The sequence below is a fragment of the Sarcophilus harrisii genome, chromosome 2 (genome assembly GCF_902635505.1).
Source record: "Sarcophilus harrisii chromosome 2, mSarHar1.11, whole genome shotgun sequence".
Classification (NCBI taxonomy): domain Eukaryota; kingdom Metazoa; phylum Chordata; class Mammalia; order Dasyuromorphia; family Dasyuridae; genus Sarcophilus; species Sarcophilus harrisii.
In genome coordinates this window covers 262943517-262961157 of record NC_045427.1, presented here as the reverse complement: position 1 = coordinate 262961157, position 17641 = coordinate 262943517, and the positions used below count along the sequence as shown (strand labels likewise).

Below are 17641 nucleotides of genomic sequence, written 5' to 3'. Positions count from 1 at the left end.
ACTCCTGAAGTACTTAAATTTTTTTTGCTTAGTTCAGTATACCCCATACAAAACAGAGTATAATAGTTTTTGATTTTGTTCAGACATCAGGAAATAGGAAAATAGAGTTACATCAACACACAAAAAATCAGGTGACAGCAGAGAATGGGGAAATAACAAAGAGAAAGGGTGAAACATATAGTTTCAAGTAAAGTATACTCAGGGTAACCAGCTAACAGTGCTAAAAAGAAGGGATAGTGAGGTCCAAGTTATTCAGAAAAATCTCAGGTTATATTCAGCCCCTTAAATTTGACATCAAATTGTACAGAATGGTGATAAAAATTCAGAGTAATTTAATCATTCAAGAGATTTAAAGATCTATTTTTTGAAAGAGAAGTTAAAAAAATTATTAAGGCAAGATTAAGTTAAAAATGGTCACTTCATAGTTTAGAGGCAACTGTGGTTAAGTGACTTGCCCAGGGTCACACAGCTGAGACATGTTAGGTGTCTAAGACCACATTTGAACTCAGGTCCTCCTGATTTCAGGACTTTTGCTCCTAGCTGCCAGTTACTTCATATTTTACAAATACATGTTCAAAAAGAATGCATTTAACATAAATGGAAATAGGTAATTATATACCAACTGAGTTGTGATATCAACAATGAGACTCATATAGAGAATAGTACTGAACCTCAATCATACCAAACAGAATATTGGTTCAGAAAAAATAAAACCACAATTTGTTAGCATGACTATTATCAAAAAGTCTCATGATAGCCAAAATTATTTTTTAACCATTTTAGATACTCAAACAAGTGTCAAAATGTGCTTTTAATAGGGTGAGAAATCTATTTATTGTCTGACAATATGGAAAATAAAAATAGAAAGATAATTTATTTACTTATAACTTAAGCCTAACCACCTAACTGAAGTATCAGTCTTTTAGTAAGGTCTTGATGATCCTCTGAAGTGGTTAATGGCTGTATCAAACTATTAAACAGAATTTTAGACACTTTGCAGTCAAAACAAAAAGGGGCTCACCACCTTTTCTACTTCTTCGACTTCTTCACTCTGGTAGTCAGAGATGCCATCAACCATGTCATCAGCAGAATCATCAGTTTTCTCGTCTTCCTCCTCCTCTTCCTCTTCCTCCACATCTGAAACAGGGAGTTCAATAATGGTTCTCCCAACCTTCTTCCTTTGCTTTAAATGTTGTTGTATTTGCTCTCCTGGAAGGAGCAAATGACCTTGAACAACTTTATCCCCTTTTGGGGCTCTTTCAACTATCTGAGGAGCAAGGGGAAAGGCTGTAGAATTAGGAATTTCAACATTTAAATTTCTGGTGTTCTTAGCAATTTCACTTTCCTCCAATAAGACAGAAGAGCTTTGCTTTTGACCCAGAACAGAGTTTTCTTGATTTGCCTCCATTCTTTCAGTCAAATGTTCATCTCCAGCTTGCTCATGTTCTTTTGAAATACCATCAAATTTCTGGGCCAAATTCTCCTTCAGAAGGCTTTCCTGACTTTCTCTTGTACCTTTTTTCTCTATGGAAATTTCACAATCCTTCTCTTTTGTTTCAGTCTGTGCTGTCACTTCTTCCTGTACTATTTTGCTCCTGGATGATTTGTCTTCCTTAGAGTTAGCTGAAAGTTCACTGTTCATTAGTTTCTCCTCTGGGTTCTTTACACCATGCTGCTCCTCATTTACAATTCTCAGCTGAGATGTCTCTCCCTGAACACTAGAGGTTTTCAGCTGTACCTTATTCATTGTTTGAACTGCTTTATTATTGACTTCTTGGGGGTTATGTTTATCTTCTGAAACCTCATTTACTTTTTCTTCCAAAGAGCTAAGATTACAATTTTCTTTTTCTTCATTAATTTCTTTATTACCTTCATTTGCCCGTGACCCACTGATGTAAGAATGATCTGAGGATATGACATCAGCAGGAATATCCTCTTGTAAAAGGGTATCTTTATTTGAGGCACCACCTCCATGTTCTTGAATATCTCTTTGGGCTACCACAGAGGCAGTAGCACTTTGGTCTTGCTTTACTGTACCAGTCAAAGGTGTCTCAGTCCTCCTATTAGGTAATTCTGCTTCCAATCCTAAACCATTCTCTGGCTCTGTGACATCTCCCTCTTCCAAATGTAAAGCCTTTTTGTGACTGTCCTGCTTCAAAGAAGTTGTTTCATCTTTCTGATCCAGATTCTGAGATTCTCTCTTCATCTGCAGTGAAGCAACATGCTGAATAATTGAGTTGGGAACCGGCTTCTGTCCTGGGAGCTGCAACAAAGCGAAACTACCAGACTGGAGAGGAATGAGACTAGCTGTGCCAACGGGCTGCCCACCTGAGCTATAAGTTATTTTAGATTCTGAGCCTGTTTGACTTGGAAAGTTGCTTGCTCCAGGAGGGGATATCCTCAAGGTCAAGGTGCCAGCTTGAGACACAAAGCTAGGCACAGTGGAAAGTACAGATGATGCCTGAGTAATTAAATTCAGAGGTGGAGAAGAGCCAACAGCCTGAATCATGGGACTCATGGTTGAGAAAGTTGAAGGAGAGGCATTAGGAGGAGGTGTTTCAGGAGGCTTGGAAGGTGCAGGTAAGCGGATTCCAACTGCAGACCCTACAAGGAAAATGAAATGACAAATTGTCATTCCCCAGGAAGAGTCTCTTTTCTTAAATCGGGTATGTCGCCTTCAGAAAAGTTCAAAGTACACCTTTATTCATTTAAAAAAAAAATTTGGGATCCCCAATGTCTTAATTTTCCCTTAATTTGCTACTTTCCTAGATAAAGAACCATTTGATCTTTCATCTGCCATGAACTGAAAGATAAACATGACCCTTTCTTAATGTGTTGCCTCCCTCAATTAGAACATGAGGTCCTTAAGAACAGGGACCATCTTTCTTTTTTTGGGAGGCAATCAGGATTAAGGGACTTGCCCAGAGTCATACAATTACTAAGTGTCTGAGGCTAGATTTGAACACAGATCTTCCTGACTCCAGGTCGAGGCTCGTAATTACTGCACTACCTAGGGGCCCCTATCTTAAATATCTCCCTATATTTCCAGCATTCAACATAACACTTAGCACAAAGTATGCACTTAACTAATGCTTTTCTATTCCAAACAAAAAATTCTTATTTAGGAAGCAAGGCTTTTTTCCACTCATGACTATTTTTCATCCAAGAAATTTTTACATGCCCCAGGTATATAAAAGCAAACATTTAGCGATTAAAAAAAAAAATCATTATTTTGCAATTCCACAATCAGTTAAGAAATCCCATATGGAGTCGTGGCCCATGGCTTAAGGAAGCTGGGATATACAGCACTAATTATATTAAACTAACTTTTTTGGGGGTGGAAAGGAGAAAGGGACTGTCCTGTGACAAAAAAAAAGTTTATAAAAATGATTCTTGTACCTGGGTTTCGAAGCATAACAGGCTGTAAGTTGGGCTGTGTATTAGCGCCTCGCACCTGCTGCAAAGGAACAAGCTGGACAATCTGACCATTGGGATGTCTGAACAAGTTCATTCCACTAGGGCTCCTGACAGGTTGAAGGAGCATCCTCTGACCCTGAACAAGTTGCATGTTTTGGAGAGGTCGAAGACCAGGAGAGCCTTGTTGCACGGGGATCAAAAGTAGCCGAGGTCCAGCACGCTTTTCTGGGCTAGGAGAAACTGGAGAGGTAGCCACTGGAATCTGAGGTGCATTTTCTGAAAAACAAGAAATAGACACATGGCATCCCAACCTTCCTTTACCACAAACAGGAACCACTAATGCCATGATTTCTAATCCAACTCCAAGTAGCCTTTCAAGATATTTAAATTGGGAAATTGGGAAAATCCTAAAATTCTGGATATTTTATGCTATAAAAAATTGCCTTTTATGATTTTAAAAGTTATAGACTTTGCTAGAAAAAAATGCAGTTCGAATATTTAAAAAGAGAATCATCTGCTGTTAGGAAGGACAATTCAACAAGAGATAAGTAATCTGTTTTATAAAAAAATTAGGCAAAGCTATAAAATTTAGATATCCTTTAGAGTATAAGTAGAAATTCAGAATTTATAAATCCCTCACAGTTGCACTATTTTTACAGTGAAGTACTGCTTGAAGCTAGGCATCACTGTCCAGCCATGTTGATAGCATTGGAAAATCACAAGGAATATACTTGGCTCAAATTCACATCAAATGAAACCAGGGGTAATTATTTGAATTATTGAAAAGTGCCCAATTGCATAATTCATTAAACAATGGATAGAAGTTTTAAGTTATTTCAGAAACATTTTGAAAAGGAGGAAAAAAAAAAGGAAAACTCCACCTGTTAATAGAATCCAGGGGCTAATCCAAATGAAGTCCCAGAGCTAAAGAGAATGAAAGCTACACAGAGGCTAGATAGACGGGCAAAAGTGAAATGTGGGGGGAAAGGGGAGAACCCAAGCAAAAACAAACAAACAAACAAACAATACCAATTAAGTCTTACAATATTCAAATACAAATGACTTAAAATAGTTAAGAATAAATTATGGAAGGGCTTTTTATATCTAAAGTTATAAGATAAATTTAGATATAAAATTAGCTCTTAAGGAAATGAAAGGAGTTATGTAATTAGCTCCAAGAACGCAGAACAGAAAATTCCTAGTAATCAACAAAAATAAAAATAACTTAACTTAACCATTTAACATTAGTCTATTTGCCTTATACGTGTATTCACATTATCCTGCTACTATAAAGCAGAAAACTGAATTAACCAGAACTAATGACTTAACATCAGAACTGCTCACTACACATATTATATCTAAGTTGATAAAAGAGAAACTATGTCCTTTAGAATCAGTCAAAAAAGTTGATTATTATAGAAATAAAACTACTTTGTCAAGGAAAAATCCTAATTAAAATCTAAACACACAATTTGCACAGAAAGGGGAAAAAATCTTTTTCCTATGTAAAAGAGAAATTATTTTACAAAAATTTATAAATATCATTACTTGGGAGGAGTTAATTTACATTTAATCAAAACCTAAAAATATTCCCATGAAATGTCTCCTATAAAAATTTTTGTCTTTTCTATGTATATGGGGGACAAGGTGTAAGGGAGAAAAAAGAAAAAGAAACCTGGCTATTTGGGAGAGGTTCAGTAGGAGTAAATCAGAGGCAAGTCTAGGTGGCTGAATTTGTATTATCACTGCTTTATGGTACTACACTCGACCATTGACTCTACTTCCCAAACTATAATGCCAAAACTATCATCCACATACATATTCTTATCATTTTAAAGGAAAAAAAAAAAAGCAGGCATCACAAATATCCCCAAATATTCTGATGTTGATTGTGTCTCTGACCCCTTTAGTCAGTCACCTTCAGAAATTTGGGCTACCATCTGAATTCCCTTGTTTTTTCCCTTTTGTTCTGATTTTTCTTTCACAACATGACAAAAATGAATACTGAAAGCTACCTTTACCTGTAATTGAAAAAATAAAACACTATTGAATAAAAAAAAGAAAGAAAGAAAGAAAGAAAACATAGGTTATAGGGGAATATATTGTCACTAAATTAAAAAACAAAATTTATTCAGTGTAAGGAAAAAAAATTAGTAACTAAAGCAGACTTGCTACCATGAGAAGCAGTGGACTTATTGTGAATGGGACCAAGATATACATCTTTCAAAGATTCTTGCTTTAACCATCTTGTTTCTCTTCTGAAAAAAACAAATCACACACTATTGTCTGGTGCGGGGTGGGTCCTTAAACTTGTAAGAGTTTTAGATAAAAAGTTAATGATAGAAAACAAGAAATTCCCACTAAGAATTCATCTGACCAAGCCAACAAGTAAAATTCAAACATTCTATCATTTACTTCTTTGAATTGAATACAAGCATTTGACATGAGTTTATGGGGTTCTATTCCTACTAAGGTCTTCCATTTTCTTTACTTTCTCCTTTGACATATCAATAATCCTATTATAACCAAACCACAAAAGTGATTAAAACATTTACACTGTAAATCAGCTAATAGCATCTAGGCCTTACCTGGTCTCTGGCTCGCTGGTGGACTCGCATTAATTCCCGAGAGTATAATAGGAACAGAGCCAAGAGATGAAGTTGGTGTGGTCACCACGGAAGAAGATGCAGCTGTGGTCACTATGACTACAGAGGTGGAGGCAGTGGAAGCAACAGGAAGAGTGATGGTTGGTGAAGATGCTACAGACTTAGGTAAAGCAATGGAAGTTATAGGGGCGGCTATCCCAGTAGCTTTGGTAACGTTCACAGTGGTTGAAGGCAGGGTGGGTGTAATAGGGGTGCTGACGCTAGTTTCAGTGATCTCAACAGTCCCTGCAGAAGTGGTGCCAGAAGGAGAATGAGTAGTTTCTTTAGTTCCCAAGCTGGAAACAGCAGTCACAGGAGATGTCACAGTAGTAATACTTTCTAAAGATACTTGAGGGGTAGTGGTAGTGACTGGTTCCGTCACAAGGTTGCACACCTGAGATGGCTTGGAAGAAACCACAGGTGTGACGACCATTACTGGAGACGGCCTGATACTGAACTTCTGTGGCCCTGTTAGGGGTTGGGGTGTGCTAACGCCAGGTATCTTCTGCTGCAGGGCTCCAACTTTACTCATCACAAACTGTGTGAATACACCACCAGGAGAGGGTCGAACTGCTGCAAATAAAAATTTGCAGGTCAAAAATTTCAACAGGCTTCCATCCTTCACCCTCTGTCTGATTGTGTTTGTTAACATTTCTTACACACTGTTGGGTCAATTTTTCTTACAGGTACCACCTACCTGCATTATTCATGCCAATTTCCACCCATGAAAGTTTAATGCAATTCTCTTTGATGTCCAACCCCCTTGCACTACTCAGAGAATAGGGCTTTTCTTTTTCTTTTTTTCCCAGTTTGCCTAATTAATTTTTTTTCTGGCCATGTAAAAGACTCAGGTTGTTGTGACACTAGAAAGACAATACAAAGCAGCACACAATTTTATCATGTGGAACAGATGCAGCATGGGAACCTAAGGGATTTTTCTTAAGACTCTTACATAAATCTAATTTATATTTTAATATATTTAACATCTACTGGTCATCCTGCCATCTGGGGGAGGGGGTGGGGGGGTAAGAGGTGAAAAATTGGAACGAGAGGTTTGGCAATTGTTAATGCTGTAAAGTTACCCATACATATAACCTGTAAATAAAAGGCTATTAAAAAAAAAAAAAGACTCTTACATAAGGTTTTCTTCACCATCTTCTTCCTGTCCCAGCACCTCCACCTCCTTCACTACTAACTCTTGAATGTCAATACTAGAACCCTTCATATTCCTGAACCATGCATTTATCCTTCTTTAAGAAAAGGGCAGGAAAAAACCCAAACAAAAAACAAACAATAATAACTCCCCCCACCAAAAAAAAAAAAAAAAAAATTTTTTAAAGAAAAAGGAAGGAAAGGACTGCATTTTTAATATCAGTTAAAGCTGTTCCTTAATAAGCAAAGATACTGTCATGGTACACAGCACATCCTCCTTTGCACAACTCCAACTTTTGGCCAGAAATCCTGAATTATAACAATCGATACTACCATCAGCATCAGAGTCTAACAGAATATTGCCAAATCTAATATTCCTAACAATCCAAAAGTTCTACACAAACAACTTGTAAAAAGGGTAGTTCCTAACTTAAGTTCAAGTCATGACATCTAGTAAATATTCAAATCAAACACGACTTATAAGAAGTATAAACAGGAAAAATATTATGCGAAACATATAAAGAACAACTTTGAACTCCTGTTCCTAATCTCTTTAACTTCTACATACTGAACCTAACTACAAAATACAGAGAAAGACAAAAGGGTTCTAACTTACCAATCGGCCTCTGGGCTGGGACAAACGCCTTCAGAGTCGTCATCGTGGAGGATGTCGTAGTGCTGGAGGACATCGATTGGGAAGTGGATGGCGAAGGCACCTGGGTGCGTGGTATCCTGGATGCAGCCACCTTGGCATTGGATGCTACCTTGGAGATGACAGTACTGAGGGTTGAGAGGTCCAGGACTGAGGGTCGCAACCTGCCTGTGATATATGCAGCTAGCCTATTGGCTGGATGCAATGCCCCCATCTGTCCCAATAGCAACTTAGCCTGCGGGTAACTTTTACCATTAACCTGAAACAAGTGGCAAAGAGAAATTCTGTAAAAATAAAATTATCTTGCTAACTCACCTCCCTTGAAAAGTGCTGCCTTTAAAAAAAAATAATTAAGTAAAAATTAAAGCTATTTCAGTGGGCTTTTGTCCCCCCAAAATTTAAAAAGGGAAAATGAGACTTTCTACTCAGGATGATCTGAGTAATCAAGGGGTGAGAGAGAATACTGCTATCTACATGTCTGAGACATTTCTAGCATCTACTTGGCGGTTTAGAAAAGGATATCTTATAATTCAACATGTTTAACATGTATGAGACTGCCGCCACCTAGGGGAGGGGGTGGGAGGGAGGGAAGGGAAAAGTTGGAACAGAAGTGAGTGCAAGGGACAATGTTGAAAAATTACCCATGCATTATGTTCTGTCAATAAAAAGCTGTAATAAAAAAAAGAAATCTTAGATGCTATTCATTCCTCAGCACTACAAAACTGGGAGGAAATGATATCAAATCAACCAGGATTTTTGCTTGCTAACAAGCAACTATGATCCAATAATTTAGTTGCCAGAAAGAAGAAATTATAGTCCTCCAAGTTTATTTTGCAAAATACCATAAAGTCCTATTGAGGCTCTCTTTTGTAGGATACCATTTTCATTCTGATATTTATATTCAACTTCACTTTAACTAACAAGCCTCCTATAACTTCGACTGCTAAGTCAAATCAGCTTTTAGTTGGCAAAAAAAATCAGGAATGATCCTTTATTTTCTTAAGGTTTACCAAAGCTTGAATTGGCATTACACAATTGGCTAAGAGTCACATTAGCTCATCTGAAAATCAAACTAGGAGTAAGAACATAGAGGTGGAATTAGGAAGAAAAGGACATGATAATGATTACTCTACACCTAGATTAAAGAAATCCTTATCTTAAGAAATAGCACAAAAAAAAATATCCAGCTAGATGTTTATTCACAATGTTTCTCTCCCTTATTGTTTATCAATTTGTTAAGTGACTTGAAATAAGATGCACTACTTTTCCTGCCTCCATTTTCCTGTCTATGGAGTTGAGGGAAGTAACTACAGTCCCTTCAACAAAAAAGAATGAATGAAAAGAAAAAATGAGAACTACAAGTGATATGAACAACCTAGGTTAGCAGATCAGCAAAAACCAAGAAAACCTTGAATCCAAGTGTAGTACAATGAATAAGATCTTTACTATAAACCTCAATGTAATTTTTTAGACTTTGTGAAATCCAGATTATGATGTACATTTCAAAAGTACAGATTATACTAGCTTGCCAACCTACTTAATTAAGCTGGCTTCCCCCCCCCCCCCAAAAAAAAAAAAATCTAATGATTCTTAGAGAAGTTAAAGATGTCTGTAACCAGCTCTCAGGACAAAGAATCTTACAGCAAAAGATTTTAGATAATAGATCGCTTTGTTCAAACTTACCTATATATAAAACATTTAGTGTAAAACTCAATTTCTTTTTTTGAGATAAACCCTGAGAAAAAGTTATTAAGTGTGATTTATAAGATACTCAACTCAATATCCACAACTTTTAATTATCACAGGCATATCCTACATAATATTTCCCCTGATCTAAACTGTTTCTCTGAAATGTAACTAACATATGTTGTTATAAATGTTTATGTTTATATAAATTATAACAAAACTTTATCATAAATCTAAATTTAACCATTCAGAACCTTATTTCTGTGAAAATAATTCTCCATTTTACCTAACATTTTTGCAAAAGCAGTCAATGGATAAATGTTTATGTTTATATAAATTATAACAAAACTTTATCATAAATCTAAATTTAACCATTCAGAACCTTATTTCTGTGAAAATAATTCTCCATTTTACCTAACATTTTTGCAAAAGCAGTCAATGTATTTGTATGCTATGCTTTTCTTCATCTATGTCACAAAGGCTAAAACGGTTACCAGGGGTCCTCAAATTTTTTAAATAGAGGGCCAGTTCACTGTCCCTCAGACTGTTGAAGGGCCAGACTATAATAAAAATAAAAACTTTGTTTTGTGGGCCTTTAAAGAAACAAACTTCATAGCCCTGGGTGAGGGGGATAATTGTCCTCAGCTGCCGCATCTGGCCCATGGGCCATAGTTTGAGGACCCCTGAGTTAGACCATGAAATAAGAGCCAGGAAAATGTCTTATAGCAAATAGATTATACCACATGATGAATAGCAGCTAAAAGGTAAGAAAACATAGTCCTGTGCTTTCAGTTTTTATTCAGAAAATTCTTTATCTCTAAGTTTGGGTAAAATTGTCCTGTTACAATGAGGAAAAAAAAAAGTTTGAAATGACAACTTCTAATAAGGAAGACAATCCCACGGTCTTAAGAAGTTAGGATGATACATGATCAACTTAAAAACTACTAGGAAAAGCTCCACCTTCTGTCCTTACAGGAACCACTGAATAAACCAAAAATTATCAAATTTGAAAGATAGTTTACACAAATTTAAAAGACCACCTAAATATCTAAAAATATGCATCTATTTCCCATTCTAGGAATGAGTATAACAAAGTTAACTTCTCAATAAAATTCCTCATCCTAAAGGTAGATTAACAATTGACTACTGCCAAAGCTAAATTACAATGTATATACTATACATCTATTATATTCTTGTTGGTAGTAAAAAGAAGCAAGAAGTTCATGGGGAAAATAAAAAAGAAAATGGAACCTAAACTAATACATGGGTAAGGTATTTGCCTCAACAGCAGTTTCTGGCTTTGTTATTAGCTTCCAAATGTGATTTTGTTCAATTCATTTCTCTAGCTAAGCTCTGGCTTACCTCATTTATGGAACATGATAATTTGCCACCCAGCTAATAAACATGAGAATAAATAGCACTAGGACCACCATGGGTCATAAAAGCAGATTTGTTTTTCCAAGTTAAATAGCAAGTGTTACTATACAGATTAAAGATCGTTCTCACCTCTATTAGTCCAGATGTCCTTGAACTGGGTTTTTGTTTATAGGCTACTAGCTTCCCTGCAGGAGAAAGTCCAGCATAAAAAGGCAGAGCTTTGCCTCCATGCAATTTTTCTCTCAGTGCTTCTAGGGCATTTGTCTGTTCAAAGGTGGTATCATCAACTTTTCTGTGTGACGGTGAACCATCAGGAGTCTCTGAGTCAGAGTTTTCAGCTGTGTCATCCTGATCTTGGCATGATGGCATAGATATTTTCACCCGAGAAGAATAAATGGGAGGATTCTTTTCACCACGACTCTTTCTCTGAGAAGCTAACTCAATAATGAAGCTTCCCACCTTGAGGGATTGTGGTGGCATGTTGCTATTGATGTGCTGGGACAGAATGCTCAAGATCTTGTTTCGATCTTCCTCCCAATTACAGTCTGAGATGATCTCTATCAGTTTGGTGGGCCCACCAGGGGATGTCTGATGCATGTAGGAGGTAGAAGATGATTCCCCTTCATTGCAGGAGGACCTCCAGCTTTTTTCTGACAAAGGATTAAAATACATTTTACCAAATCATTTTAAGGCTAAACTGTGATCAATTCATATTTTCTTTAATAGTTCAGAAAAGCAACTGGTAAACATAACACTATTTCATCTCAATATCATCTCATTTCCTCAACAAGATAATGTCAATCCCACAATTTTCCATTTTAGAAGGACATTTATTCCCTTTCTCTAGAATATGATCCTGGAATAGGAGAACACAAAGACCTTCATTACCTGACTGAATAGAAATTTTAGGCCTGTAAAACTGTCTTAAAATTTTTTTTCATGAAATTCCTACATTAAAGAGCTTCCTTGCCAAGTCTGCAACAAAAGCCAAGTTTTTGACATATTCTATCATTCATAAATGCAAATCAGGCATGAACAAGATGTTCAGACATTTAACATAAGACTAGTCCTTCAGATCAAAAAGATATCGTTATGGCAACAAGCTAAATATTCTACCTTCAAAGGTTCTTACTGCAAGTTGCTCTGAGATTGCTTCTGCATAAGATTCCTGCATCTCCACCTCCTCACTAGCCTTCACTTCATCTGCTGTGTAGTTATCAGTGTGCAATAAAGAGAGGTAGATTTTAAAAAGAACTATTCGGCAAAATCCAGTCTACTGTATCTTAACCATTTAGGTATTTTGGTAGCTATATTTAATGGAAATGAGAAAACCCCTCTCTCACTTCTCTCTTCTTCTCATTTAATCTTAGACACATCCTTTTTTCTTTTTGCCGGATGGAACGAGCTCCTACAGACAAACTATCTTTGTCTAGGAAAAGTAGAGAAAAGTAAACTGGAGAAATGCTTCTCCTCCCTGTTGGATCTACAAGAAGTCTACTCTTCTGCTATCCCCCTTGAAAAAAACTGTTTTGCCACTAGAAGAAAATAGGAGATAAGCTATGGAAAACTAGGAGATAAGCTATGGAAAACTCCATCCTGTGTTTGCAAAAACAAGGGACCTCAAATGCAAAATATCGAATATCAAGAACATGGTTGATACACTGCTTAAGTTTTGCTAAACTGACTTTTCTTTTCCTGTTTTTTAATTTTCTTTTTTATTTCTTATAATAACGGATAGAATGGGGGAGAACATAAAAGATTCACGGAGAAATTAAAAGGACAGGGGAAAAAGGATATTAATAAAAATTGCAATTAAAAAAAAGAGATCCAACAATAATTTTGATATAGTGCATTCAATTCTTAGGTGAAGGGGTTGATATAATAAGGCTACCTTCAGAGATCTGGATTGCTTTATTTAACTACATTTTAAGACAATTATACAATAAGAATAAATTTTCATTTTTACCTCCTGATTTATCTCCATTTTCTGTTTCATAAGTATTCTGTTTCATAGGTTGATGTTCAGAATCATGTTCCTATGAGAATGATTAGAGGAAAAAAATTAGTTTGAACAAATTTATTTAGTATCTACACAGTACATATGAGACTTAAAAATTTACTTTTGGGGCACATCTCAATCACTGCAAAGTAATATAAAGATATAGATACAGATTTATTTTTTAAATTTATTTTTAATATTTTTTTATTTTTGTCAATTACATATAAAACTAATTTTAAACATTGTTTTAAGATTTTAAGTTCCAAATTTTTATCTTTCCTTCTCTACCCTCCCCAAGAAAGCAATCAGATATATGCTATACAAGTACAATCATGAAAATGTTTCCACATTAGTGGATTATGAAAGAAAAAGAAAAAAGGAAAAAACCAGGGGAAAAAACAACGAACAATAAGAAAGTAAAAACAGAATACTCCGATTAGTAATCAGATTCCATAGTTTTTTCTCTGGACATGGATAATGTTTTCCACCATGAGTCTTTTGGAATTGACTTGGATCATTTACAGTTTTTTCTGACCCCAAAACATTCTGCATGCCACTGAAAAAAAAAAAATCTTTCAAGAGCACTACTTCCCCATGTCACTATCCTGATCCAAAACCTTTAATTATCTTCTGTCATTTGAAAAAACTTCTTGGGTTAATAATAAAAGCCATTCATAACCTCTCCCTAGTCAGTCTTCCAACTTCATAAAATAAATAAATTTTAAAAGACTAGAGAGGATGAAGGATCATATTGACTGACAAGCTAGAGGAATAATTAATTGCTTTCTACAAACTATTCTAACACAAAATTCTTAGAAATAGAATTATAAATCATATGTAGAATGATTTACCAAAACAAAACAAAAGAGGAACAAGGTAAAAATTTTATAACTTAAATACAAAGACTCCTTACATTGAGCATCTTCACCTCCAAACCCAAATACTCTGTGTATAAGGCTCAATCAAGATCACCAGAGCAACAAGAGATAGAAAGAAAAATTCCATATAAACTAACTGTAGATAATATAAAATATTTGGGACTTTACCTGCCAAGAGAAAGCCAAGAACTATATGAACACAATTAACAAAACACTTTCCACACAAATAAAGTTAAATCTAAATAACTGAGAAAAGTACCAAGTGCTTATGGATAGGCCAAGCTAATATAATAAAAACAAAAATTTTATCTAAATTAATCTACTTATTCAGTGATAAACCAATCAAACTGCTAAGAAATTATTTTATACAGCTAAAAAAATAGTAATAAAATCCAACTGGAATAACAAAAGGTCAAGAATTTGAAGAGAATTAATGAAAAACAAAAAAAAGAAAAAAGAAAATGCCAGTGAAGGTGAGCTAGCTGTATCAAACCTAAAACTACAATATAAAGCAGTAGTCATCAAGACCATTTGGTTCTGGCTATAAGAGTAGTTGATCAGTGGAACAGTTTAGGCTCACAAGACACAATAATAAATGACTATAGTAATCTAATATTTGATAAAATCAAAGACTCCAGGCTCCTGGGATAAGAACTCACTATTTGACAAAAACTGCTAGGAAAATTGGAAAATAGTATGGCAGAAGCTAGGCATTGACCCACACCTAACTTGGTATCGAAATGGGTTCATGATTTTAAGATGATACCATAAGCAAATTAGGAAAACAAGGGAGATAGTCTACCTCTCAGATATGTGGAGAAAGAAGGAATTTATGGCTAAAGAAGAACTAGGCAACATTATGAAATGCAAATTGGATGATTTTAATTATATTAAATTAAAAAGGCTTTATACAAACAAAACTAATGCATCCAAGATTAGAAGAGAAGCAGAAACCGGGAAATGTTACATCAAAGAATTCTGATAAAGGCCCCATTTCTAAAATATATAGAGAACTGACCCAAATTTATATTACAGGCCATTTTTTAATTGATAAATGGATATGAACAATTTTCAGATGAAGAAATTAAAGTCATTTCTAGTCACATGAAAAAATGCTCTAAATCACTATGGATTAAAGAAATGCAAATTATGACAGGAAAAGATGATGATTAAATATTGGAGGGGATGTGAGAAAAATGGGACATCAATACACTGTGTAAACTGATGCAACCATTCTGGAGAGCAATCTGGAACTATGCTCAAAGGGCTATGAAACTGTGCATATACTCTTTGATCCAGCAGTGTCTTTACTCAGTCTGTATCCCAAAGAGATCATTAAAAAAAGTAAAAGGACCCACATGTGCAAAAATGTTTGTAGCATCTCTTTTTGTAGAGGCAAAGAACTGGAAACTGTGTGGATGCCCATACATTAAGGAACGGCTGAATATGAATGTTTTTTATACAACAATAATTTTTACAATCAGCAGGCTGACTTCAGAAAGGGCCTGGAGAGAGTTGCATGAACTAATGCTAAGTCAAGTGAGTAGAACCAAGAGAACATTGTACACAGCAACAAGAAGATTATGTGATGATCGATTCTGATGGATTTGGCTCTTTTCAACAATAAGGTGATTCAGGCCAATTCAAATAAACTTGTGATGGAGAGACCCATCTGTATCCAGAAAGAGGATTGTGGGGACTGAATGTGGATCCCAACATAGCATTTTCACCTTTGTTGTTTGCTTGCTTTTTGTTTTTCCTTTCTCATCTTTTTTTCCCTTTGATCTGATTTTTCTTGTGCAGCTTGATAAATATGGAAATAAGTTTAAAAGAATTGCACGTTTAATCTATATTGGATTACTTGCTCTATTGGGGGGGGGGGGGAGGGACAAAATTTAGAACACAATGTTGTTTAAAGAATGAATGTTGAAAACTATCTGCATGTATTTGGAAAAATAAAATGCTATTATTAAAACACACACACACACACGTAACCAGAAGAGTCAAGAGAACAATATACACGATGATTACAGTGAAGTTTCCTCTTCTTGGAAATATCCTTCAACAAGATGTCAAATCCCTTATCCCACTGATGAGCTTTCTCCAGAGCTTGCTTTTTTTTTTTTTTTTTTTTTTTTTTGCTGAGGCAATTGGGGTTAAGTGACTTGCTCAGGGTCACATAGCTAGGAAGTGTTAAGTGTCTGAAGCCACATTTGAACTCTGATCTTCCTGACTTTAAGGGTAGTACTCTATCCATTGTGCCATCTAGCTGTCTGTCCCTAAAGCTCATTTTGAATTGAGGACCAGATTTTTCTCTGGGATTTGTTTCTGACTTTCTGGACTTCAATACCATGCCCCTGGGCTGGTATTTCACGCTCCTCATACCTCACTGTCTTCTTTCAGCATCCCTAACTGTGTTATTTTCTCCCATTAGAATGTAAGTTCTTTGAAATAAGGCTCTTGTGTTTCTTAATGTTGGCAATAGTATTCTTTTCATTTTATTTTTTAAATAACTTTTTATTGACAGAATTAGTATTCTTTTTAAATACTTTTTTTTTCCAATTACAATTTTCTTTTAAATTATAACTTTTTATTTTCAAAACATATGCATGGATAATTTTTCAACATTAATCCTTGCAATACCTTGTGTTCCAATTTCCTCCCCTTTCCCTATCCCTTCCCTTAGATGGCAAATAGTCCAATATATGTTAAATATGGTAGAAATGTTAAAAACCAATATATGCATACATATTTATACAATTATACAAGTAATTATTTTTTAATATTCTTTTTTAAAATGCCGAGTTCCAGATTTTCTCCCTCCCAGGTTTCCTTTCCTTCCCCTCTCTCATTGAGAAGATAGGTAATTTGACATGCATTGTACATGTCCAATCATTTTGAAAATATTTGCATATTAATCATATTGTGAAAGAAAACAGGAAAAAGCCAAGAAAAATAAAGTTTAAAAAATTAAGCTTTAATCTGCATTCAGATTCCATCATTCTTTCTCTGGAGGGGGATGGAATGTTTTTATTGTGAGTCCATAGGAATTATCTTAAATCACTGTATTGCTGAGGAGAGATAAAATCATTCACAGTTGATCATTATTTAATATTGCTATTACTGTGTACAATGTAAGTCTTTCCAAATTTTTCTTTAAGTATCCAACTCTTCATTTCTTATAGCACAATATTCCATCACAATCATATTACATCTTGTTCATCCATTCCCCAAATGATGGAAATCCCATCAATTTCTAATTCTTTGCTACCAAAAAAGAGGCACTACATATATTTTTTTAAATCTACATCTATTTTCTTTTTCTTTTTTTCTTTGGTAAATATTTTGAGGATACAAACCTAGTAGTACTTTGTTGGGTCAAAGGATATGCAAAGATTTAGAACCCTTTTGGGAGTAGTTTCCAAAAGTCTGAGCTTTTAGTATAATACAAAATCAATCACACGTAAGTGAACATTGCAAAATTACAAAGAAAAAGCATACTTATATCTTACTTTGTGACAAAAGTAAAAGGTCCATATATGTATGTTGCATATATTTTCAGAATTAAAGATACTAAGAATGAAATCAGATTGGCAAAGAACTCAATGCAGAATTTAAAAAGAAAGAAGAAAAAAAGGTAAAGAATTTCTTCCAAGAAGCAAAGGTTCTCAAAAAGAATAACAGGTTTGGAATGCAAAATTATAGCCAAAAGAAGCATCAGCTCTGACAAAACACATTACTTCTAAATGTGAATAGCCTTGAAGACATAATGCTAATTTAGAGATTGTAGGTCTCAAAATAGATTTAAAAAACATGAATATTATAAAGTAGGAAA

General features: G+C 35.1%; 1 protein-coding gene across 14 annotated transcripts in view; it reads right to left on the bottom strand.

Moving 5' to 3' along the window:
- The window catches only part of MGA (MAX dimerization protein MGA), a 224311-nt gene that overhangs the window by 13895 nt on the left and 192775 nt on the right, over nucleotides 1–17641 (bottom strand). For 11 of the 14 annotated variants that reach the window (XM_031952126.1, XM_031952133.1, XM_031952129.1 and 8 more), the window contains 6 exons: nucleotides 12896–12965; nucleotides 11059–11579; nucleotides 7831–8125; nucleotides 6006–6635; nucleotides 3400–3693; nucleotides 1025–2604 (listed from right to left, as the gene is read on the bottom strand). In XM_031952126.1, coding sequence (XP_031807986.1) covers nucleotides 1025–2604; nucleotides 3400–3693; nucleotides 6006–6635; nucleotides 7831–8125; nucleotides 11059–11579; nucleotides 12896–12965 — 3390 coding nt within the window. The remainder of the gene's footprint in view (nucleotides 1–1024; nucleotides 2605–3399; nucleotides 3694–6005; nucleotides 6636–7830; nucleotides 8126–11058; nucleotides 11580–12895; nucleotides 12966–17641) is intronic. The other 3 variants (XM_031952137.1, XM_031952138.1, XM_031952139.1) reach the window with 3 other exon arrangements.